General features: G+C 59.5%; 12 protein-coding genes across 14 annotated transcripts; 5 read left to right on the top strand and 7 right to left on the bottom strand.

Annotated features, from left to right (window-relative positions):
• Positions 1 to 5: 5 nt before the first annotated feature.
• On the bottom strand, positions 6 to 3,518 carry SDRG_05276 (hypothetical protein; the record flags this gene model as incomplete). The annotated part of the gene is made up of 14 exons (XM_008610987.1): positions 6 to 68; positions 113 to 225; positions 271 to 341; positions 394 to 623; positions 673 to 837; positions 881 to 1,173; positions 1,217 to 1,463; positions 1,507 to 1,770; positions 1,820 to 1,945; positions 1,989 to 2,342; positions 2,389 to 2,521; positions 2,564 to 2,744; positions 2,788 to 2,912; positions 2,959 to 3,518. 14 exons carry the CDS (start codon positions 3,516 to 3,518, stop codon positions 6 to 8), a joined length of 2,925 nt encoding a protein of 974 aa, XP_008609209.1.
• A 126-nt stretch (positions 3,519 to 3,644) lies between these two features.
• SDRG_05277 (hypothetical protein) lies at positions 3,645 to 5,795 on the bottom strand. The gene is made up of 5 exons (XM_008610988.1): positions 5,553 to 5,795; positions 5,402 to 5,500; positions 5,059 to 5,350; positions 4,396 to 5,009; positions 3,645 to 4,349 (listed from the first exon to the last, which is right to left on the bottom strand). The coding sequence occupies exons 1-5, from the start codon at positions 5,781 to 5,783 to the stop codon at positions 3,783 to 3,785; spliced, it is 1,803 nt and encodes a 600-aa protein (XP_008609210.1). The 5' UTR covers positions 5,784 to 5,795; the 3' UTR covers positions 3,645 to 3,782.
• Positions 5,796 to 6,470: 675 nt separating this feature from the next.
• Positions 6,471 to 7,280, top strand: SDRG_05278 (hypothetical protein). The gene has a single exon (XM_008610989.1). The coding sequence runs from the start codon at positions 6,502 to 6,504 to the stop codon at positions 7,234 to 7,236; it is 735 nt and encodes a 244-aa protein (XP_008609211.1). The 5' UTR covers positions 6,471 to 6,501; the 3' UTR covers positions 7,237 to 7,280.
• A 182-nt stretch (positions 7,281 to 7,462) lies between these two features.
• Positions 7,463 to 8,893, top strand: SDRG_05279 (hypothetical protein; the record flags this gene model as incomplete). Its single annotated transcript, XM_008610990.1, has 1 exon — positions 7,463 to 8,893. The coding sequence occupies one exon, from the start codon at positions 7,463 to 7,465 to the stop codon at positions 8,891 to 8,893; it is 1,431 nt and encodes a 476-aa protein (XP_008609212.1).
• Positions 8,837 to 9,578, bottom strand: SDRG_05280 (the record flags this gene model as incomplete). 2 transcript variants are annotated; one of them, XM_008610991.1, is made up of 5 exons in its annotated part: positions 9,548 to 9,575; positions 9,287 to 9,496; positions 9,184 to 9,246; positions 9,012 to 9,137; positions 8,929 to 8,972 (listed from the first exon to the last, which is right to left on the bottom strand). In XM_008610991.1, exons 1-5 carry the CDS (start codon positions 9,573 to 9,575, stop codon positions 8,929 to 8,931), a joined length of 471 nt encoding a protein of 156 aa, XP_008609213.1. The 2 variants fall into 2 exon arrangements, with proteins under 2 accessions (XP_008609214.1, XP_008609213.1); XM_008610992.1 differs by having other exon boundaries at positions 8,837 to 8,972; positions 9,287 to 9,578.
• Positions 9,579 to 9,912: 334 nt separating this feature from the next.
• Positions 9,913 to 11,539, top strand: SDRG_05281. 2 transcript variants are annotated; one of them, XM_008610994.1, is made up of 3 exons: positions 9,913 to 9,933; positions 10,297 to 10,310; positions 10,371 to 11,539. In XM_008610994.1, exon 3 carries the CDS (start codon positions 10,378 to 10,380, stop codon positions 11,422 to 11,424), a length of 1,047 nt encoding a protein of 348 aa, XP_008609216.1. In that variant the 5' UTR covers positions 9,913 to 9,933; positions 10,297 to 10,310; positions 10,371 to 10,377; the 3' UTR covers positions 11,425 to 11,539. The 2 variants fall into 2 exon arrangements, with proteins under 2 accessions (XP_008609216.1, XP_008609215.1); XM_008610993.1 differs by lacking the exon at positions 9,913 to 9,933 and having other exon boundaries at positions 10,111 to 10,310.
• A 41-nt stretch (positions 11,540 to 11,580) lies between these two features.
• On the bottom strand, positions 11,581 to 12,672 carry SDRG_05282 (hypothetical protein). Its single transcript, XM_008610995.1, has one exon. It carries the CDS (start codon positions 12,533 to 12,535, stop codon positions 11,654 to 11,656), a length of 882 nt encoding a protein of 293 aa, XP_008609217.1. The 5' UTR covers positions 12,536 to 12,672; the 3' UTR covers positions 11,581 to 11,653.
• A 438-nt stretch (positions 12,673 to 13,110) lies between these two features.
• SDRG_05283 (23S rRNA (-2'-O)-methyltransferase) lies at positions 13,111 to 14,197 on the top strand. Its single transcript, XM_008610996.1, has 4 exons — positions 13,111 to 13,201; positions 13,244 to 13,337; positions 13,387 to 13,642; positions 13,686 to 14,197. Exons 1-4 carry the CDS (start codon positions 13,175 to 13,177, stop codon positions 14,092 to 14,094), a joined length of 786 nt encoding a protein of 261 aa, XP_008609218.1. The 5' UTR covers positions 13,111 to 13,174; the 3' UTR covers positions 14,095 to 14,197.
• On the bottom strand, positions 14,111 to 15,560 carry SDRG_05284 (CMGC/CDK protein kinase). Its single transcript, XM_008610997.1, has one exon. The coding sequence runs from the start codon at positions 15,363 to 15,365 to the stop codon at positions 14,229 to 14,231; it is 1,137 nt and encodes a 378-aa protein (XP_008609219.1). The 5' UTR covers positions 15,366 to 15,560; the 3' UTR covers positions 14,111 to 14,228.
• An 827-nt stretch (positions 15,561 to 16,387) lies between these two features.
• On the top strand, positions 16,388 to 18,826 carry SDRG_05285 (acetoacetate-CoA ligase). Its single transcript, XM_008610998.1, has 8 exons — positions 16,388 to 16,486; positions 16,536 to 16,611; positions 16,657 to 16,726; positions 16,773 to 17,098; positions 17,139 to 17,727; positions 17,771 to 17,917; positions 17,976 to 18,246; positions 18,292 to 18,826. The coding sequence occupies exons 1-8, from the start codon at positions 16,441 to 16,443 to the stop codon at positions 18,786 to 18,788; spliced, it is 2,022 nt and encodes a 673-aa protein (XP_008609220.1). The 5' UTR covers positions 16,388 to 16,440; the 3' UTR covers positions 18,789 to 18,826.
• Position 18,827: 1 nt separating this feature from the next.
• On the bottom strand, positions 18,828 to 19,777 carry SDRG_05286 (hypothetical protein; the record flags this gene model as incomplete). Its single annotated transcript, XM_008610999.1, has 7 exons — positions 18,828 to 18,960; positions 19,004 to 19,046; positions 19,093 to 19,149; positions 19,188 to 19,424; positions 19,468 to 19,545; positions 19,586 to 19,698; positions 19,749 to 19,777. 7 exons carry the CDS (start codon positions 19,775 to 19,777, stop codon positions 18,828 to 18,830), a joined length of 690 nt encoding a protein of 229 aa, XP_008609221.1.
• Positions 19,778 to 19,995: 218 nt separating this feature from the next.
• Positions 19,996 to 21,090, bottom strand: SDRG_05287 (hypothetical protein; the record flags this gene model as incomplete). Its single annotated transcript, XM_008611000.1, has 1 exon — positions 19,996 to 21,090. The coding sequence occupies one exon, from the start codon at positions 21,088 to 21,090 to the stop codon at positions 19,996 to 19,998; it is 1,095 nt and encodes a 364-aa protein (XP_008609222.1).
• Between the last annotated feature and the right edge of the window lie 1,948 nt (positions 21,091 to 23,038).

Consider the following 23,038-nt stretch of genomic DNA (forward strand, 5'->3'; position numbering starts at 1 on the left):
ATACGCTAAGTGGGAATGTCGGGCGGTGGTCGCGTCGGGTACGTTCGCATGACGGTGGCAAAGTCGCCCTAGTACAAGGCATGAGCTCTGGGGCGTGCCGAGTGTATCGTACGGGCTTGATCTCGTGCTCGCCCTGGTCGTTCTCTTCGCCGCACATGTTGAAGATGCGCATGATGGTGCGGTCGTCGCAGGTCGGATCGAACTTTTTGATCATCGCGCCAAACTCTACAGAGCAACCCGGTCGCTTTTTGCTCGGCTGAACCAACAGACCTTGGTACGCGAGCACGCCGTTGCCGTCTTCGTCGGCTTGCGCAAACAATAGCGTGAGACTCTCGTCGACGCTAAGTTCCAGATCGAATTGCACCACAGTGTCGTCGATTGTGGCGTGCGTACTGGGCTTGGTAGTCGTACCAGACCGTCATGACGCAGTCCAGAACGTCGTCGAAACTGAGAAAGACGTGGTGCGGGTCCAGCACAAGCGCCTTGGAGGTGCGCTTCTTGGCTGGTCGCTCGCAGATGGACGGCAGCGCCACGATACGCGCCTCGAGGTCGGCGAGAAATACGACAGGTGTGTACGGAGGAAAGATCGCGTGCGCGAGGTCCTTGGCGATGTACAGTGGCACCTGCCCCACACAATAAGTACACAGATTTGTCCATAATGTTAGTTCGCACGTAAGTGGGTTTCGAACCGTCGCCCAAACGTGTTTCGATCTCGGGCGTTGGCATGAGCAGCGTGAGCGCTTGCAGATACACGTCGATGGCCTGCGCGTTGTAGAGCTCGGGCGTCGCGCCGAGGAGGATCCCAAACCACTTGGCGCGCGAGCTATCCTTCTCAATCTACCTCTACCTGAGATATACTGATACCTTGATACAAAACGACCTTTTTGACGCCAGCGACGAGACTGCCAATGCGCTTTTGGCTCGCCGACTTGAGCCCGAGCTCCTGAATATAAAAGTCCTGGACGAGCTCCGCGAGCGAGACACGGTCGAGGCCCGAGTTGTCGTCGATCTGGTCACATAGAATTTTGCGCACGTAGAGCTTGGCGATCTCGCGTAGGACGTCCGGCCGCTCCATCGCCGCGCCGAGCCGTCGGCGCTTGACGATATTGCTCAAAATGTTGTGCCGCTTCTTGAGTTTGGCGGTCGCGACCGTCGCTGCCGGTACAGCCATGTCTGTCCCAAGATGTGGGACGTCGCGCAGAAATCGCCGGTGTACCTGTCTGCGCCGCGCTCGAGGCCATTTTCCGGAACGCAACGGGCGCCGAGTCGAGGTCTTCGAACCGGATGGCTTGCATGAGCTGTCGGTTCGTCGTGAGGAGCGACGAGATGAGCGTCGGGTTCGCCTCCAACGGCTCCACGAGCAGGTCGGGAAAAGCCGCAAAGAGCGTCGAGAGCAGCCTCGGCTGCCGATGCGCAATGTCCACCAGCGTCTCGGGGCTCTTCTCCAAATACTCGCTCAGCGCCTAAACCGTCGAAGGATCAACATCGATCCGCAACGTGCTCTACCTGGGGGCAGTGGGCTAAGATCGCACTGAGACAGTCGTTCGTGCTTAGCACCGCAGCCACGGCGGGCGCGTGCGCCGTGCACACGTGCGTCAAGTGCACGGGCGACTCGGTCACCACCTTGCCAAAGGTCACTTTGGCATTCACGAGGACGTCCGAGAGGATCGCTGGCGTTGCCTTGACGACGCCCGGCAGCAGCGTCGGTCGGTTTAGCAGCACGTCGCGTAGAGCTTTGGGTGACTTGACGAAAAACTCCTCGAGAGCGAGCTACGATCGCATCCTTCGCGCCTCATTCTTGCAACGGAGACATACGTACCACGTTGTCTTTGAGAGCCAGCATCAAGACGGACGCGAGCGCTTCCTGCTTGCGACCGAGGTACATGGCGATCGCCGTGCGGTGCTGGTCCACGACCTGCTCGAGCACTTGGTGTTGCGGCGACGCCTACACCCGGTCATCAGAATCGAAAGTCGACCGCGCAAAGAACCCGAAGAATGCTGCTCAAGAGCGACGGAGCCCGTGCAAAGAGGTCGGCAAAGGCAGTGCTATGGCGCTCGAGAAGTCGCTGGACGCAGTCGCTGCCGTTGAGCGCGTCGTCGAGCGTCGCGTCGTGCTCGTCGAGGAAGGTCACGAACGCCCGCGGCTGGGCAGCAAACAACACGCGCAGAAAGCCCTGCACCTCAAAGCTCGAGCGCGACGCGGCCATCGCACGCAGGAGCTCGACTTGGTCGAAGCCGTCGCAGCTGCGGACGACGTCGCGCAGGTAGGCCAAGCCGAGCTTCGACTGCGGCAAATGGTTGCTCACGACGTGCAGCATGAGTCGGTGCTTCTCGTCGTCGTCCTAATCATCTGCATCAGAGGCAGTAGACGCTACGACAAGCGCCTACGCGGACATCGGCGATGATGCGCGAGATTTTGTGTCCTGGCGGCGCGGCTTGGTAGACTTCGTGCGCCTGAAGGCTCTGCGCGTGGTGGCCAATCGTGGCTTCGTGCTCCCGCGTGCGCTCAAAGTAGAGCATCCTACGCGCGTTGTGAGCGACGCATCGACGTTCAACGGCGAACGGGTGGCGGTCGCTGGACGTGCCGGACACGAAGAGACCTCGCTCGAGCACGAGCTGGAGCACGCGAAGGAGGCGGCCGTGGGCGGGCAGCGCGTCTGCGAGCTTGCTCAAGCAGTCCAAGGCGACGAGGATCGCGATCCGGTTGGGCTCGTTCTCGTTGAGCGCCGTTGCCTTGAGCACGTCTACGCACACGGGTGATGCCGTTGCATTGAAGTTGGCGCGTACACGACTCTTCCATGTGGGCGTTGACCGCGTCCCAGAAGGATTCGATCTCGGTCGTCGACGCTTCGTGGCGCAGCGTCCACTCGTCCACGACGTCGTACAAAACACTGTTGCTGCTGCTGGCAGTGCTACGCCCAGGCTTTAGATCGCTCCATACTACTCCATTTGGCCTACGCGGGGTCGACGCAAAAGTAGTGGTCCAGGAGAAACTGGGTTTTCCGCCGATACGCCTCTTGCCCGAGCGCCAACGAGGCGCGGCGTCCGTCCTGGTCGCGCCGAAGCGCCGCCATCTTGGCCTCGAGCGCGTGGATGTCGACGTGGTACATGCGCGCGAGCATGCAGGCCTTGATCTCCAAGTGCTCGCGTGACGACGTATCGAGGCGCAGTGTCGCGTGCTTGGACGAGGGAGGGTCGTCGGGCGCGACGATTTTCTTGACTCCATCCTGGCGCGGCGTCGTGCGCGGACGCGGCCGGGGGCTCGACGGACAGTGAATGCGCGGCATCTGCGCAGAGTGCAGCTGGCTCGTGTACACGTTGACCTTTGAGGCGCAGGGTAACTGGACTTTGGCGAGCTTGGCGAGCATCGACGTGTCCATGACCGGGTGCGGCGACGGCGGCTGCTGGGGCACCATGACCTGGTAAAAGTTGGGCGACCGCGGCGCGGCGGTCGCAGCGCGCGGCGCCGACGCCTTTTGCACAAAGTCCACGACGGCCTTGGACGGCACGGGCTGCATGTGCAAATCAGATTGCCCTATTCTTAGCGCTCATGTCGTATGCAAACGGCAGCGCACCGAAACGTCCGTTCCGTTTACTGCGCGCAGGGCCTGCCACGTCACGACGATTCCACCCCATGGAATCCTGGCACATGCGACAAAACCTCTGACAAAAGCTACTGGCAGCTACTACAGTCTCCCATCGCGAAAGACTGGCTTTGAGTAGCACAGTTAGTAGCCTGCACCGAGGTCTATAATGTAATTAGTTTATAATAGGGCGTCGATCTACGTCGAGAGCGTCCGCGTCCGCGTGAACGCCTTGCCAATGTTGCCACCGGGGTGGTTCTTCTTGAACGTGCAGCGCTTGATGCCCGTGAGGGCGACGACTGACTCGGCGACCGCGTTGCAGACCGACTCCTGCGTCACAATGCTCCGCGTCGGAACGCTGTCAAAGAGCCAGTCTTCGGCCGGCGTGTAGATCGGGAAGTCGCTCGCCTTGAAGAGCGGACTGTCTTCGTTGCCGACGAGGCAGAGCACGTCGACCTCAAACTCGCGGAAGACGTCGGGCAAGTGAAGGAGCTCGGGCGTCTTGCCGCTGTTGGAGATGAGAATGACCACGTCGCCCGGGTACAAATTGCCGAGCTCGCCGTGCGTCCACTCGCTGCCGTGGATCCACTGCGACGGCACCGAGAGCGACGCGAGTGTCGACGCAAAGCGCCGGGCGACGATGCCCGACTTGCCAATGCCGCTGAGGTACACGCGGTTGCGGTTCTCGCGGCACTGCACGATGCGCGACACGAACGCCTGGAACTGCGCAGCATACTCGAGGTTCGTAAAGAGGCGGCGCATGTGCTAACACGAGATAAGTCATTCTGACAGACACGGATAATTCGCATACCAGGAGCGCGTCGATGTCGCGCGTGAGCGACGCGTTCGGGCCTTCGATCGCGCGCAGCACCGTCTCTTGGTCCACCGAGAGGCGCTTCGGGAGTGGGTGGAACGCCAGCGGAATGAACTTTTGGACGCGAAAGAACGACTCGTCCGTCGGGAGCGCGCCGAGCGTCTCGCAGCACGCGGCCCGGGTCGCCCCAGCCAGCTTGCCAATGCGCACGGCGCTGTCCGTGTCTTCTGGCATGCCCCAGTGGTGGAAACCGGCGATGAGCCCGCCAAAGAAGGCGTCTTCCGCACCCGCAGCGTCCGTCAACGAGACGTTCGACGGCAACGGAATGACAGCCGAGAAGCTCTTGCCGCCGCCGAGCTTGTACGCGATCACGGCGCCCGCCGCGCCGTCCGTGATTGCCACGAACGGGACTTGGAACTTTTCGCGCATGCGGATCGCAATCTCGTCGGCAGACGCAGACGGGTCGTTGGTGAGCTCTTTCGCTGCCTCCAGCGTCGCCTTGACTACCGTGCTCTTGGCGATGCAGCGCTCGAGGGTCTCCCAGTCGCCAAGCTCGGCTTCATGAATCGCGACAGACGGAAGGAGGGCCACGTCGAGAAAGCGCATTGAGCCTGCGTGGGATATGAGTGTTGGATGATGTAGTGAGTCGATGGCACGCACCAGCATCCGTGGCGATGTCGAGCATCTCTTCGACTGAGGCCAGAGGCACTTGGTTGATCTCGAGCGAGACGGCCTTGGCCTTCTGGATCGGCTCGGAGAAGAAGAGCTTCATGGCGTTGGAGGGCAGCTCCATCATGGAGCCGGGCGATACGATCGAGCACTTGTCGCCCGTCGAGCTCACGAACGTCTGGCACACAGAGCTCTCAAACTCGTCCTTCTGGACCATGTAGTCGGTGCTGATGTTGTGCTTGCGCATGGTTTCGCGGATCATGTCGCCATACTTGTCCGCGCCCTGGTCACACCGGCGTCATGCACTGATACGCCGTCGAGCTATCATTTCTACCTGCAGCGACAAGAGGCTCGAGTTGACGCCGAGCACTTGGACCCAGGCCGAGTGGTGCAGCGCGCCGCCCGTGACAATCTCCTTGGGCGCTGTCTTCTTCTACATACACCGAAGCTACTAAGATGTCATGGCTTACGCCAGCGATTCGTACCGAGTTGAAGACGGTGGCGTGGGCCGCCGGGAGGCGCTTGACGTGGCTGACGACGTCGACAAGCGACGAGCCGCAGGAGAGGAGGTCGAAGGCGCTGGTCGAGTGCGACCGGCGCAGGACATGGTGCATCGAGGACGAAGGAGCGGGCCAGACCATGTCCATGAGCAGGTGAAATTGGATATGGCGCTGCCGTCGAAGCCGTTGGAAGCCACGTTCATGCCCGCGGGACATGTTACGGTGTTGACCAACCAAGATTTAATGTCAATATTTTATTGATTTCACCACCGGAAGCTTCGTATTCGTATGCGTATGAATTAAAATACACCGTATCCTGGCATTAAAAGAGGTGGTATGGCTGAAAACCTCCGTGGAACTCATTGGGTTTGGCCATTGACGCGTGCGTCTGATTGGCCATGTCCAGTATCGATGAAGGAATATTACCCAATGAGAAGGCGAGATTACTCAACCGGCAGCGTGGCGGGTGATGAGGTTACACACCAGATTCGGTTGACTGGTTCGAGTGACGTGGATTTCCAGCGCACATGGTCTTCAGCATGGGACTTGGTCTTCATCGAGCTTCGACCCGCAAGAGAAGGTCGCGACCGTGCGCCTTGTGCCCTGATCTGGCGCGCCCATTGGATCTCGTACGACGGCTGGTGAAGACAAGCCAGATAATCACATCATCACGGCGCGGTGGCAAACGAGGGAGGCGCACGAATGCGCAGTAATTTGACTGGAACTGTCCACAGACGAAAGATGGGCAAATATCCTCCCAGTTTCGGGCGCCGACCTTTCTGGGCCGCCTTTTCCGACCGCGCACGCGTGGTCGTGCGCCGGTACGATTGGCCAAAATACTTCCTTTTAGCCAATCCAAAGCGCGAATGTTGGCGTCCTACAAACACGCAGTGTAATGGCGATGGGACTTTGCAGTGGCGCCACACAAGCACGCATGGTCGGGCCCGGTACCAACCACAAGGCGAAGCGAACGCACTGGGACGACGAGATCTTGGAGAGCGCGACCGTCGGGGCCACGTGCACGCAAGGTCTCTGGGTCGAGTGCGCGCTGTGCATCGACAAGGCTGGACAGCCCGCGCGCATTGCGAGCGACAATCCGTTTGGCCTCAAAAAATGGAAGCGCCACGAAGCGAGCAGGGTGCACCTGCGCCACCTCGGCGAACTGGAGGGCGACGTGTCGACGACCACGGTGGCGACTCTCCTCGAGCTCTCGGCAGGTGGGCTGCAGTGTCCGGGTATGTACAACGGCGAGGCCCAGCACCTGCGGTTGATGATGCAGTTTGGCGACATCAAAGACAACCGCATCGAAATTATCGTTGACGACGAGCACGCTGGCGCCTTCAGCCTCGGGTGCGCTAAGACGGCGTATGCCCGGCGCTTCGCGCGCAAAAAGTCGACCAAGCACCAGATGAAGCGTGCGTGCGCCGCCTGCTTTGCGCTCGCGGGCGACGTGTGCGACAGCTTTTGCAAGCGCGTCGACAAGATGGTGCGCGTCGAGCTCGTGCTGGACGCGATGCTGTCGGGTGAAACCAACGCCGCCGCGCGCAAGGCGATCGTCGACTTTACAAGGAGCAACCAAAAGGCCAACCCGAACTGGAACCATCTCTTGGCAAAGGCCAAAGCGTACAAGCAGTCCGTCGCTCGTGACGATAGTCTAGTACGTGGCTAAACTACGTGATCTTGGTCTCAATCGCACGCAAAGCGATGCCAATGCACCAAATCCGCAACGCAGCAGAGCTGCCGGAGGCCATGTCATTTCTATTATGGCAGCCAATCAGACGACGGCGTTTCGATCCAAGCATTTTGGCCAATGAAATGAGAGCTTGAATCCGGAAATGCTCCGGGTTTGAACTCCGGCTGGGATTTCCGGAGCCAGCCCGAAAACAGACAGCGCGATGGAGAAGCAGCTCCTGGTCCGGCTCGAGCAAGCATGGAGCTCGTCGGACGTCGGCGCGTTCTTGGACGCGCCCAAGCTCACGGAGATCATGCCTCACTTCAGCCTCATGGAGCCAAGCGCGAAGGTCCGCCTCCTCATGGCACTCCAGGTCGCCCAGCAGGAGCTCATGCGCCAGCACCTGTCGCGCGAGCGCCACTTGAACCCGCAGGCATCGTCGGGCGGCGTCGTGACCTCTGCCGGCCTGCCAATGCACCTTCTGAAGCAGATCTTGGCTCTTGCCGACTCGGACGCGGACGAATGGGTCAAAATTGGCTCCGGGCTCGTGCGCAAAATGCTCTTTCCGGCAGTGGGCACCGAGAGCGACTTCTTCAACGACTACATGGCGTCGACGCTCAAGCAGGTGCTCGGCAAGGTTGACGCGTACCGCGGCGCCGACCTCGCGATCGACGACTGGTTCTCCCACGACCTCGCGTACTTGAACGCCGACCACCCCAAGGTCGCGAAGGGCTTCAAGACGTCGAACGATCACTTTACTGTCGTCGAAGAAAGCAAAAAGACTGCCGAAGACAAGCCCGCAGTGTCATCGCAGGCGTCACGCCAGGTGATGGCCAACCGGCGACCAGTGTCCGTCGCGACGGGGCCAGGCGCGCCAGCACCCAAGGCGCCCAAGCCCTCCGTCACGCCAACGTCCGCGATCAACGCGGGGCTTTCAAAGCGGTCGCTGACAGACATGGGCTCAGAGATCCGTCGTCAAGCCGAGTCGGGCCGCTTCAAACGGCAGCGCAACCGCATCTCAATGATCGACATTGACGAGGTCAAGCAGATCGAGTCCGAGAAGGCGCAGAAAGCCGAAGAACGGAAGCAGCAAGCGCGACGGGCCAACAAAGCAGCGTCAGCCTCGGCGACCGATGCCAACGCATCCGAAGCCGCGGGCGGTGAAGGCGGTGGCGACGGCGAGGCCATTGGCGACGGCGACGACGCCGCTAACGAGCAGCTCGCAGAGACAGAGGTGCCAGATGTGGCGACCTACGAAGCCAGCAACAGCCTCTCGGAGGTTGCCGAGGTCATGCAGAACTACCAAGACTACAACCAGCTCATGCAGTACGACATGTCGGGGAACGAGTCGTTTGTCGTGCAAGAAGGTCTGCACCACTACGATCAGAACAGCAGCCAAGCCGGCATGTACCAGCGGCAACAACAAGTGCAGCAGCAAGGGCAACAAGCTCCGCCTTTCCCAGAGCCCATCTCGTATGGCCAGTACATGGACCCGGCGCAGCCAGGCTACAACAATGGCGCCATGTCCAACTACGAAGAGGCTCGTGCGGCGCTGCTCCAAATGCAGCAAAGCGGCAACCCAAACAACGCCAACAGCAGCGACTCGTACCAGTACAACGGCGGCTTTATCGACTCGGCCAACTACTGGCGCTAAACGCAGTGTGGTCGAAGAGACACTAGTATATATCCTCATGGAATCGCAAATTTAAGGGGCGTGTGCGCCTCGTTCTCACCTACGTACGATAAGCTTGCGGTAGAGCTTGAATACGCACCAACTCGAACGAGCTCGTAGACCTGGCGCGGCTTGATGACGTCGAGGCCCCGATCGCGGAGGCGCTCGTTCATTTTGACGCGGACGCCTTGGGCGTCGGCAATGTCGAGAACGGCGCTTTGACTCTCTACAGCCTACAGTCGCAGAGCGTATGCAGCGTTTTGATTGCTTGCCTTTGACGGTCTTCATGACGGCCATGAGCTCTTCCAGTTGCGCTTCGTATTTGGCTTGGAGCTCTGCGTGCAACGTCAACACACTGGACGGTGTACGTACTACCTTCGAGCTCGGCGGGCGTCTTTTCGGAGGACTCGACGAGGCCGTAGCTGTGCGCCTCGCGCTCCTTCTTGACGCCTTCGATGTCGATGCCGATTTTGACCGACTTTTGCCGGCAGAGGTCGTCGACGTCCTTGCTGAACGAGGCCTTGACGAAGCCGAGGAGGATGTCGCACGTGACGTTCGTGTTGAACATCTTGAGCGGCATGTCGTCTACGCCACTCACTTCTTATTGCGCGTCCTATCTGCGCGCAGAAGGTGTACCAAAGCCGTACTTGATCCAGACAAACATCGCGCGGTATGAGCGGTTTCGCATGCAACTGATCCGGTTCACACAACCGGCTCGGTCCAACCGGTTTGCATCAATCAGGGGTAGGTGAGCCGGGTTGAACGTTCGGCACGAATCTTTGGTATTTAAAAAACGGTACCACACAGGACATACAATTAGCTAGCTTAAATCTGCCACAATGGATTAAAATACGCACTAGTCACTACATGCGTCAGTTGCGCACCACCTCACATTGGGTGGCGGGGACACAGAACGCCCGCTGATTGGCCAAGACTTAAATCGACGAACCAATCGTGTCGCGAGGCGTCCCTTCGATTTTTTGATTGGGATGCACTTTTGAATTTGCTCCAAGCTGCACAAGGTACCGTGATGCATTCGATGCAGTAGGAAGGGTAGTGAGAGATAGACTTTGAGCTGCGGGGGGTGCCTGCGGAGTGTCGTCCCATGCGAACGCATGACTATGGCGATCATTCCAGGGCTGAGATTATACCCTTTACACCTGATCCGGTTCGTACCGGCGGAGGGACAGCAGCTCCGAGAAGTGAATATGTTAACCAGCGAGGGGTGCTTGTGGAGTGTCGTCCCAGAGAGACTGTCTTTGTGGGTATGGCGATCATTCCAGGGCTGAGATCATACCCTTTCTACCTGATCCGGTTCGTACCGGCGGAGGGACTGCTGTGTACTAAAAGAGTGAGAGCTAATATGTATGTGTGCTCGCCCCCAGATCCAACCCACGACGTACGTACTACGCGTATCGTGTGGTGTGCGCTAACCGCGGCGATGTGTTGATACTTGCAGGACCACCATGGCCCCCAGCGCTCCGCTCAAGAAGACCACGTTCCTCCTCAACTGGTACGCCAACCCGTACCACACGCCCATCTTCGTCGCCAAGAAGCGCGGCTTTTACGAAGAAGAAGGCATCGACCTCGCCATCATGGAGACGACCAACCCCAGCGACGTGACTGAGATCGTCGGCTCGGGCGCCGCCGACATGGGCCTCAAGGCGATGATCCACATCCTCGCCGCCAAGGATCGTGGCATCAACATTACGTCCATGGGTGCGCTCCTCGACGAGCCCCCGACCGGCCTCATCTTCAAGGCCAGCCTCGGCATCACCAAGTTCACCGACATCGTCGGGAAGCGCGTCGGCTACATCGGCCACTTTGGCAAGATCATGATCGACGACTTGGCCAAGCAGGCCGGCCTCGCGCCGGACAGCTACACCACCGTGCGCGTCGGCATGAACGTGACGGACGCCATCATGCGCGGCGTCATCGACACGGGCATCGGCTTCACCAACTTCCAGCGCCTCGAGCTCGAGGAGCTCACGGGCGAGCCGGCGGGCATGCTGCGCATCGACGAGTGCAACGGTCTCGGCTGCTGCTGCTTCTGCTCTGTCATGTTTGTCGCGAGCGACGCGTACTTCCAGAAGAACAAGGACACGGTCGCGGCCTTTCTGCGCGCGACGCGCCGCGCGATGGACATCGTGATCGAGTACCCGGACGTCGCGTGGGAGGACATGTGCATCATGAACCCGCGCCTCCGCTCCACCAAGCGCATGGTCAACGTCGAGGTCGAGGTCGACGGCAAGAAGGCCACTGCGCGCGTCGAGACGGGCAGCGACGTCTACGAGAAGATCTACCAGCGCACGCTGCCGTACTTTTCGCGCACGCTCCTCAACGTCGAGCGCGACTGGGCCAAGGTCGGCGACTTCTGCAAGTACCTCCACGTGCTCGAGAACGAGGTCGACCAGCACACGGTCTACTCGAACGAGCTCGTGCCCGCCATGGGCAAGGCGTCCGTCGAGCCGCTCACGCCGGGTGGCGTCCTCGGCCTCGTCTCGCAGCAGTAAAACGCTCCTTGGCGCCGCCTTTAACGCGATGAATCCAATTCTACGTCGTGTTGGGCCCTTGTCATTCCAGTGGTTACGACTAGCAGCAATAAGATCTCAATGACCTTGGATAGCAGGCATGGCGTAGTAGAGTTCCGGCCACACCAAGTCCTTTGATGAAGATAGATAACGTCATATTCTTCAGTAGGACGCGCTAGGCTGCAAAAGAAATCCAGCTTGGGCAGCAGCTTCAGCTTTTGGCTCGCTTCGGTTCTTGTGTCTTTTGTGTGGCGTCGCGGGCGCGCTTGTTCCTTGCTGCAGCTTTGGCGCCGAGCCCCGTCGTCGCTGTGAGGTTGTAGTAGTTTCCAGGAGCATCGTGTTGCGGCGTCGCCCCTGCGGCGTTTGTTTGAGCCCCTGCAAGCACAAGGCCTTGGAGAGATGTCTTCAAGTCGGCGCACGACTCGCACATGGCCGTACTCGTATGCTTGATGCGCTCCTGGATGTACTGGTATCGCGCGCACTTGGCGTGGCGGAGACGATGGCGTGAGTCCACCGAGACGTTGCCCAGCTGAAAAAAGCGAAAGAAGCGTTGCACGTCGTCGAGGCCGACGTCGGAGCTGACGAGCCCGGGGCACGCGATAAAGACCTTGCCTCTGTGCGAAATACCGCCGCCATCAAAGGCGATCATGTGCAGGTCGACTTCAATGGCGAACATCTCGAGCTCTTGCAGTAGTAGCACTGTTCGGCGCCGATCGTCTTCAAGGTCGTTGAGAGCGGCGATTTGAAGGGCGTCTAAAACGTGCTTCACTTGCTCTGTGATGCACACCTTCCGTCTCTCGATCGGATCCATAGCGCCCATCATGTACAGTGGGGATCTCAACGGCCCGTCCTTCCACTTGGCGAGAACGCGCTTGTAGTTGTGCGCGGCCTGCTCGCACGGCTGGCACCGTTTGGTCGTGGTACCCAGTGGCAGCAGGATGGGGCATCCGATCGGCCGCACGCCGTTGTGCGAATAGGCGTAGCGCTCGTGGTAACGCAGCTCGTGTGCGCCCTCCGGCAGCCCCGGGCACGGCAGCAGCGCAGCGGTGTCGGCGGGTCTCATCAAGGCCGTCTCCGAGGCCTCCTTCCGCATGGCATCGTAGCATTTCTTGCACAAACCGCCGCTGCGCAGCGCGCGCGCGCCTCTCGATTGCACCGGCTGCACCGTGGCGATGGCTTCGCCATCGACCCCTTGTGACGTTTCGAGAGGGGGGATCTTGGTAATTAAAATTGAGACGGGTTTGATAAATGGTGCATCGCCGACTTGAGCGCTGTGTTGTGGTGGACTCCTTTCGCTTGTAGACTCTCATATATTTGCTTTCGAAAGCCTATTCCTCTGTCGGCCTCGCTGTACATTCTCAGTTCGGCCGCTGCCCAAAGACGCTCACTCAAATTCCTTCTCGCTTCCCTTCCGCCACTGCTTCGACCAGGAATAAAACTAGGGCTCCGTCATACACCCCACGTATTGTTCACCTCAGTAGCTTCTCGGAGTGTCATCCGTGCAGTCGTCTTGTGTTCGCTTCGCATCGGATGGGGGGCTGAGGAGGCTGGAAAGAGTGTGTTTTGTTAAGTCTATAAAAACCCAAAATTAAGTAATTCATCCTTGGTCGCACGCGCACATTCCTTGTCGAAAGTTGCGTGTTCTCAGTCATACCTCAAAAGACCATTGACCAATCCAAAGCCGCGAAACGCGGCTTGGGAAATCCCAACAATTGGTCACGACTCGGCGACGATGGGCAAGACCTCGGCAGACAACCGCGTACGTGGCTGCGCTTGGTGTTGCCGCGCTCATGGCTCGTAGGACATCTTCTACCGCAAGGCCAAGGAGGTCGGCTTCCGCGCCCGCTCGGCCTTCAAGCTCATGCAGCTCGACGACCAGTTCAACCTCTTCCAGAGTGCGTCCTTCTTCTGCCTCGTCGCGCAACCTCTCACGCTTGCTTGCAGACGTGGAACGCGCCGTCGACTTGTGCGCCGCACCGGGCAGCTGGAGTCAAGTGCTGAGCCGAAAGCTCTATGAAAACCGGTCGATCCCGAACATTGAGGCCATCTCGCACGCGGACGCGGCCGAGCAGACGCAGATCCGCGTCGTGTCGGTGGACTTGCAAGAGATGGCGCCGATTCCCGGCGTCGCTACCATCCAAGGCGACATCACGTCGACCAAGACGGCGGAGCAGATCATCGCATACTTTCACGGGCAAAAGTATGCGTCGATCTATGAATCGTAGTCTGAGCACCGTGTGTAGGGCCGACATTGTCGTGTGCGACGGCGCGCCGGACGTGACGGGCGTCCATGACATTGACGAGTACGTCCAGTCGGAGCTCCTTCTCGCGGCGCTCAACATTACGACGTTCGTGCTTTCGCCGGGCGGCAGCTTCGTGGCCAAGATCTTCCGCTGCAAGCACTACGAGTTCCTCGCGGCGCAGCTCAGCCTTTTCTTTGCCGAGGTGACGTGCGCCAAGCCGCAGTCGAGTCGCGCGTCCAGCAACGAACACTTTGTCGTGTGCCGCGGGTTTCAGTTGCCGCCGGGCTACACGCCCGTGATGACGTCGCCGCTGCTGCCGCAGTACGGCCAGCCCAGCGAGATGAAGCGTGATCCCGAGCTCATCTCGTTCTTGGCGTGCGGCGACCTGAGCAGCTACGACGAAGAGTAGATGTTTACAAATAGGACGCGACTGGATGGTTTTGTATTGCCTTGGCCAAGTACACTCGGATGCTCCGACATCGTATAACAAGGGCTGCAAAGGTGCACATCAAGGTGGGCAGCAATGTCTTAGGCCTTATTGCACTAAGGGAACGTGGGCATGAGCTCGACGGGCTTGCACGCCGGTGCTTCGCTAAAGTACTCGTGTTGGAGCGCATCGGCGGCCGAGATACGCTGGTTTGGGTCGAGCGTCAAGAGCCGCTGCATCAAGTCAAACCCGGCGTTCGAGAGCGCGCTCTGACCGTACGTGAGGCTCGCGACAGGGAACTTCTCGCGCAGCACCGACCGCTTCGGGCCCTTCCACTTGACGTTGGCGACGTTTGGGAGGTCCGTGACACCCGGCCAGTTTTCTTCAGTCGGCGGCCCGAGGAGCTTAAATATTTGGTCGAGCTGGTCAATCTCGCCGCGCCCCATGAGGAGCGGCTTCATCAAGACAAGCTCTGCGAAGATGCACCCGACAGACCACATGTCTACCGCAGTCGAGTACGACGACGTGCCAAGGAGGAGCTCTGGTGCGCGGTACCACAGCGTCACGACGAGGAGCGTGTAGTTGCGGATCGGCGACCCGTACTTTCTGGCCATGCCAAAGTCGCAGACCTTAAGGACGCCGTCGTCGTAGAGCAAGTTGCTGCTCTTGAGGTCGCGGTGAATGTACCACTTGCCGTGCATGTAGGCCATGGCCGAGAGGAGCTGGCGCAGCAGCGTCTTGATCTCAGACTGCAGGAACGGGTGGTTCTCGGCCTTCTTCTTCTCGAGCACGTGCTTCAAGTCCTTCGTCGCGTAGTCCATGACCATGTAGATCTTGTCGGGCGTCGACCCGACCACCATCTCGCGCATGCGCACGATATTCGGGTGGTCAAGCGCGAGGAGGATGTTGGTTTCCCGCAGCGCCGTCACCGGAAAGCCTTCCCGGCACATGTCCACGGTCATCTTGACCTGCTTGAGCGCTACGATGTCGCCCGTCGCCTTGTCCCGCGCCTTGGACACGACGCCGTACGTGCCTTCGTCGATCTTGCCGATGCGCGCGTAGTTGTCGACGCCCCGACAGCGCGGCCGGCCCTTGGTCGCCCGCCGACCAGCGTCCGACGTCACGGCGTCGACTGCTGGCGCTACGTCGCTGGACTTGATCTCCTTGACGTCGACCTCGGTCTCGCGCCTGCTTCCCGCCCGGCGGTCGCTCTTGTCGTCCTCGTCGTCGCTGCTCCAGCGATTGCGCTTCATGATGGGCGACCCAATCCTTTGAAATGCGATCGAATCCAACAAAATCAGTTTTCAGAGGCATTTGGATTCGGCATGCATGCCGAATGTAGCACCCGTGAAAGCGGCCGAAGGGTTGAAGCTGACCGGATGCAGCTCTCGGCAACAGCCACCTGCGAGCTTTATGGCGGGCTCTCAAGACGGGAACCGCTTCACAGGATTTGGTGAGCAGTCAGTAGACTGTATGAAGACACCAAGTCTCGGACGCGACAGGAGACGAAATCGTGTGGCAGTGCAGGCCGTCGGACGAACATGCGATTGGCCTTTGCTGCACCGCGATAGACTTGCATTCATGAGCTCGTCATGCAAACGAACGCATACCGGCCGCAACGAGCAACTCAGCTGCGGCGGTGCTTCCAACACCATCAACGTAGCGGTAGCAAGCGTCTGGCGTCACCTGGCAGAGACGGTCCCTGCTTGAGCACAACCGCGCGATCGGGATCTGGGCGCGAGGGATCGGTGAAGTCATGGCGGTGAAAAGTGGTACGACAGGGATCTTGTGCATGCTTTCGCAAGGCAGTTCTTATTTGACCAAGTCACGCCCGTGGCTGTCCCTTGTCATAGCGACGAGGCTGCCAATCAAGGCGCGGGAAAGAGACGCCGACAGGAATAATGACCAATCCCGCGGCGTGGATCCTGATGTGGCCAATCAGCGCGCGATCTTTTGGGAAATGACCTCCTTACGTGGCAGCCACGGCGGCGATGACAGGTGACCTGGCCACCCACTTGACCTTGCCGTTTGTATTGAACTTGGGACTTTCAACAAAGTGGCCCGGATGATGGCACCCGCGCTGCTGTTTACAAATCGCTCGTCACACTCCGCGCGGTTTGTTGCATATACACACGCACCGAATAAAAAGCGTCGCAAGTCGAATTCAAGCGTATGCAATACAATTCATCCATTTAATTCATTGTCAGAGGTTTCTCAGGCTCGCGATCGCGCCTGTTGAACGCTCCATGTGGCGCCATATTCAAAGAAAGAGGTTGCGGCGACCTCGGTGGAAAGGCCCACTTGTCAATTTTTGAGACCGAGACTGCGATGGTGGACGCGCTGAAGACGGTCGCCGACGACGACATGAAGCTATGTATGTACGCGCCGGCTGGCGCAGGCGCCTCACGCCTCTGCTTCTATAGTGTGGACGCCGTCCAAAGAGCTGCTGGCCTCCTCCAACTGGACCAAGTTTACGGCCTTTGTCAACAAGAAGCATCGGTACACACTGCTCTCTCAGTCGCTCCGCCACTAACACTGTCATAGCCTCCAGATTACGACGGTCGCCGAGCTCTGGCAGTGGTCAGTCGACCACATCTCGGACTTTTGGGCCGCGGTACGCTGCGATGTGATGACTATCGATGGCTAAGATTGACGCGTAGACGTGGGAGTACACGGGCATGATCGCGTCGACGCCGTACACAAAGGTCATTGACGACGAGAAGAAGATGCCGGGCGCCAAGTTCTTTCCGGGCGCGCGCCTCAACTTTGCCGAGAACCTGCTGCGCTTCCGCGACGACCGGACCGCGATCGTGTTCAAGTCGGAGACGAGCAACACGCCGATCACGCTCACGTACAAGCAGCTTTACGCGCGCGTTGCGGCCTTGAGCCAGCGCCTGCGCGAGATGAAGGTCGTTGCTGGTGACCGTGTCGTTGGCTACATGCCCAACACGCCGGACGCGATCATCGCGATGTTGGCGTCGACGAGGTACCTCAATTCTTCACGCTCGCATGCTCATAAGGACTAGTGTCGGCGCGGTCTGGTCGAGCTGCTCGCCCGACTTTGGCAAGAACGGCGTCCTCGATCGCTTTGCGCAGATCACGCCCAAAGTCATGTTCACCACGGACGGGTACTTTTACAAGGGGAAGCGCATCGACACGATGCCGGGCCTGCGCGAGATCACGCACGAGCTCCCGTCGCTCGAGCGCATCGTCGTCTTCCGCTACACGATCGCCGATGCGTACGACCTCGACCTGCATAGCATCCCGCGTGCCGTGTACGCCGACACGTTTATCGCCGAGCTCCAGGCGCCGGTGAAAACCAGTATCGAGTTTGAGAAGCTGCCGTTCGACCACCCGGTCTACGTCATGTACTCGTCCGGCACGACGGGCCTCCCCAAGTGCATCGTGCAAGGCCCCGGCGTGCTCCTCAACCACCTCAAGGAGCACGTGCTGCACCTCAACGTCACCCGCGACGACGTCGTCTTTTACTACACGACGACCGGCTGGATGATGTGGAACTGGCTCGTGAGCGGCCTCGCGGTCGGCGCCACGGTCGTCCTCTTTGACGGCAACCCGCTGTACCCGTCGACGGCCGCGCTCTGGAAGTTCGCCGAGGTATCTCTCTACTAGATCGTAGCGACTAAGTTGGGCGGTGTAGGAAGTGGGCGTGACAGTCTTTGGCACGAGCGCGCGGTACCTCGCGGCCGTCATGGACTCGCACTGCAAGCCCGGGAAGGAGTTTAACCTCTCGAAGCTCAAGATGATTGCGTCGACGGGGTCGCCGGCCAGCACCAACATCTTCCGCGTGCGTCTTGTCGATCTCATGGGGTTTCTTATTGCTCATCTACCAAATGTGTCTCTAGTTTGTCTACACGGAGATCAAGACCGACGTGCAGTTTGCGTCCATCTCGGGGGGCACGGACCTCAACGGCTGCTTTGCGCTCGGGTGCACGAACCTCCCGGTGTACAACGGCGAGCTCCAGTGCCGCGGCCTCGGCCTCGACGTGCACATCTTCAGCGACGACGGCAAGAAGCTCCTGAAAGAGCAGGGCGAGCTCGTCTGCCTCAAGCCGTTCCCGTCCATGCCGCTCTACTTTTACGGCGACAAGGACGGCTCCAAGTACTTTGGCGCGTGTACGACGTCCTCACGTAGAGGATCGGAGATCTGATTTTGCGTAGACTTTGACGTGTTTCCGAACGTGTGGCGCCACGGCGACTTTGCAGAAATCACGGCCAACGACGGCATGGTGCTCTACGGGCGCTCGGACGCGACGCTCAACCCGGGTGGCGTCCGCATCGGCACGGCCGACATTTACAAGGTCGTCGAGCACATCAAGGACGTGGCCGACTGCGTCATCGTCGGCCAGGACTATGTGCTCGCCGACGGCACGCCGGACGTCAAGATCGTCCTCTTTGTCGTCATGGCCGACGGCCTCGAACTCACAAAGGAGCTGCAAAAAAAAATTTGCAGCAAGATCCGCGCCGAGAACTCGCCGCGCCACGTGCCCGGCCTCATTGTCGCGTGCCCCGACATCCCGTACACGGTGAGCGGCAAGAAGGTCGAGATCGCCGTCAAGCGCATCCTCGGCGGCAAGCCCATCACGAACGCCAGCGCGCTCCGCAACCCCGAGTCGCTCACGTGGTTTGAGGTGTACGCGGCCGAGCACGCCAAGTAGTTTTAGAGTAAGTCGCCCAATATGCATGATGCTTTGGATTTAGCTTAAGAGCTCGCGGAAGAGCGCGAAGATGTCGTCGCCAGTCGACCACGTGCGCACGTTGACGCTGACGGGCGACGCAGCAAGGCGCTTCGCAAGCTCGTACTCGGCGCGGGCCAGCGCATAGTCGGTCCTATCGCGTTGTGAGTTTTGGAGAGCAGAGAGGAAGGGCGTACGAGCAGAGCTCGGACGTCGGGCAAAAGTCGCCGCCGCCATCGCCTGCGATTAGGTCATCGTCATGTTCCTGCAAGACTGGTGGGCGTACCAATGTAGACGATCTTGGTGTACGACTTGGCCGCCTTGATCGAACGCAAAATGGCGCCTAGGAGCCATGAGCGACGACGACGCAAGCAATTGTACCCTTGCACATGTTGACGGGGCACTTAGGGCAGCCGTGGAGCGCGTCGGCCTTGGGATGGAACGGGTGCACGCGCAGGATGTTGCCGTCGAACGTCCCGGGGTTGGTGAACACCGGGCGCACAATGTCCTGCAAGCCATGCAGCGCGAGCATGCTCTCGATGAAGACCGTGTTGGCGTCGCTCACAATCATAATCTCGGCGCCTTGGGCGTGGGCGAAGCGGACCGCCTCGAGCATACCTACCCACGATGAGCGCGAGCTCCGCTGATACATCGATGGTACCAGGCTGGACGGGCACGCGCGCAATGGCCTCGATGAGCTGTTCGCGCGTCGTCGACGTCAATTGCCCAAGCGTTTGATCTAGCGGGCATGAGTCTCGACCGCATCGCCGACGTCGTACCCACGGCGTCCGTCCACTGCACGCCGCTCGCCGTGAGCTGCTTGAGGTTGTCGAGCAGCGCCGGCTGGAGCTCCTTGAAGACGAACGTATCCGAGTTGTCGTTGATCAAGCTCCTACGCTCGGCTGCATGAGGCCACGCCCTTCGCCCGCCCGCCTGTTGCACCAGTCGTAGTCGAAGACAACCAAGGCCATTTTGCTGTAGTTCAGGCGGGGAATTCTAGGACTGCGGCGGTCGACCCACCGCTTGCATCCGAGATGGGTGGATTCGTTTGCATCAGGAGGGGGCGATTATCTCACAATGCGCTGCACACGGTGGTTTTGAAACAGTAGAAATATTTATACCTGTAAATAAAATAAAATAATTGCTGGCTCTTTCCCTTTTGTACAGATATCGTCGGCGCCCGAGTCGCTCACTTGAATTGGGTAAAGAAGCTCAAGCGGGACGCGGAATCTTCGCGAAGGTCCGCGCCGCCGAGGCCGCCGTTGTCCGAGGAGAGGAACCAGTCCGAGGGCGACGACGAGTCGGTCGCGTCGCCGCTGCCGCCAATCGAGACCGCCGAAAAGTCCTTCCAGAGCTCGTCGGCCTGCAGCGAGAGGTCGCGCTTGAGCGGCGACTTGAGCGACGAGCCGGCGGGAACCGTGGGCGGAAGGCCAACCTTGGGCGAGGAGGCACCGACGGTCGGCGCCGGCGCCTCGTTGTCCGGGAACGACTGCGAAAACTTGAGAAGCACGCCGATCGCGTCTTGCAAGCCGTTGTACTCGACGCTCTGGTCCAGGACGTTGCTCATTGAAGGCGACTTCTTGGGCGGGCCGATTGGGCTCGTCTTGGGCGCGTACGTGTGCTCAGACGGGCTGCGCAAGAACGTCGGCGTCGAAGCGACTTCGCCCGAGAGCCACGTCGGCGACGATTGGCCGTTGAGCATGCCAAGGTCCGAGTTGTAAGGCATGAGGCCATTCGATGCGGGGAGGTCCGAGTTGTACTGGGCGTTGAGGAACGAGAGGTCGCCTTGGGACGTGGGGGAGATCTCGTTACGTGGAGACAAGCCACTCGACTTGTACATCGACCCCGAGCGGCCGACGGGCTCCTCTTCGTGAATGAAGCGGCAGCGGCTACCGTAAGGGCAGTGGCCCGACCCCCAGTAGGACTTGCACTTGGTGGTCTTGTACTTGGGGTGGCGGAGCACGTGGCGAAGCTCGGGCATGCCGTGAGCAAACTGGCACTTGGCGCCGTAGCGGCAGCTGCCGTACTCGGAGAAGCGCTTGCAGAGCTCGGTCTTGTAGAGCGAGGGCTTGGCGTTGTTCTTGGGCGAGACGATCTGGCCCGAGAGGTCGTACTGGTCTTCGCCGTCGTCCATGTAGTGGCCGTGGGGCATGCCCATCGAGTGCGAGTGCTCGAGCGAGAGGCTGTAGGGCGGGGGCTGGTGGTTGGCGAGGTCCAGGTACTCGGCCTCGGAGTGGTGGCTGTTCATCATCCCCATCGAGAGCCGACGCTGCGAGTGGTCCATGGCCGTCACCAACATACTGTTACGAAGAGCTTCTGGTAAAGTCAAATGCGGCGGACCCAAGGAGCGACTGCTTCTTGGGGCGTGCGGATTATGCGAAACAAGAGCAAATGAAAAAATGAACAATTACAAATCGGCATGCCTCTCCCGACGCGTATTTTAATAGCGTTTTTCGCACAGTCCATACAAACCGCCATATAAATGGCACCGCTTCGGCGCGATTCTCGAAATTATGCCCGCAGCCCGTATTTTAATTCACGGCCGTACGAAATAACTACCCTCCACCAATATTCTCGTCCAATCCGTACAATCCTTCATTTTTCGAATCCTTCGCCGTACATCGTACATCCGTACAAACACTCCGTGAAAACACCGTACGGAGACCGTACAGAGCGTACATTCCCCAGCTGGGCCAGGCGTCGCCGGCCAAGACGCCCTCGGATTGGCTGCTTCCCAGGTGCTGGCTGTGCAATAAAAATGCAGTCCGTTCGGTCCTGAATTTTATTTGAAGGCCTCTCTTTTTTTAAATTCTGCGACTCGGAAACTGACCCGCGTTGCATTATATTTCGTAGTATTATTTTGGTGTGCTATTTTAAAACGAGGTCACCTGTCGCCCGACTTCGGCGCGAATCGGCGATGATTTTTTCTTGCTAGCGGCCACTTTTTTTCGTATTTTAATGCAACGCGAGGTCTCCGCCAAAGTATCCAGCCGAACGATTCGTGGCGCTGCATGATGTGGCTGCCTTGGCCAGCTGAAATGCGACATGCTGTCGAGGGCATTCGCCAGCCTTGCTTCGCCATGGACATGCGGCGCCTGTGGACTGCCGCACACGGCCGAGCTGTCGCGCCAGTCGGCGACCCTCCACAACGCCCGACGCGGCGGAAGCCTTGCCAGCCGCATACCGTTTCACAGCGTCCTGAGATATCCACGTGCGTGTGATAGCGAGGCCGATGGGCGGCTCTGAGGTTGTCGTTGCCCTTGTGCCGTCGCGCAAGACTAGCGCGTCGTGATGATAAGGCTTGAATACCGGGAAGACTTGTCGATTCCGAGGTGACGGACTTTGCAGTGCGCTCCCACAGCCCTCTGCAATGAAGGTGGCACGAAGAAGGCGGGAGAACCTTGCCAGCGGGGCGACTGATCCGTCGTTAGAAGCGCGGCGTACTGTCGCCGACCTGATAAATGCGATGCTTGCAGCGAATGACGACGGTACATATATAGGGACAATGCGAGGCGGCGGCAGTACACGGTACTACTATTCGACGCGGGAGCAAAGGGACCTTTAACGCCGTCCTCTGCTGGAGTAGCCTACGAGCTTGACGCAGGCCCAAGCGGCGCGGCAACCGCGCCGACGCCACGCTTCGGGAATCTTCCGCACCCAAGAATGCACGTCAGCCGCCTCCTGTTTGAAGTTGGATCGAACGCACACAATTACACAATTCACCGAGTGATCGGCTTTTCACACGCAAATACCACACGTGAAATTCGACGCCGAGAGTGCTGGTCGATTTTGAGTGAAGGTACGGTAACCGAGCATAACCGGTTAAGCAAACCGGTTGGTGGAGGAGTCACGCGCCGACTGCACCAAGCAAGGCAGGCCAGCAGAGCAGGCTGGCAGGCCAACACACAGGGCGAATGACGTGGCAGCTAATAGCTAGCGCCATGTTAGTCATGGGCTAGAGCGTTAGCAGCTCAAGTAGCGTGGTGGGGAGTTTTCTCATTCTAGAACCTTCGATGCAACGACCTTCGAAGCATCGAGCAAGGAAGGAGGACGAGATGGTGTTATTATTGTGGATTATCATAAGCAAGCAGAAGCAGTCGCGCGGTCGGGCCGCTCGCTCGCGTCCGCTCGCAGCAATGATCCGCGAAGGGACCTAAGTACAGGAATAGAATATATGAATGAGACGTATCTTGGGCCCTTGGCGACAAGGAGGGGGTCAAACCACCCCCTTC

This window comes from Saprolegnia diclina (genome assembly GCF_000281045.1).
Source record: "Saprolegnia diclina VS20 unplaced genomic scaffold supercont1.14, whole genome shotgun sequence".
Taxonomy (NCBI): Eukaryota; Oomycota; class Saprolegniomycetes; order Saprolegniales; family Saprolegniaceae; genus Saprolegnia; species Saprolegnia diclina.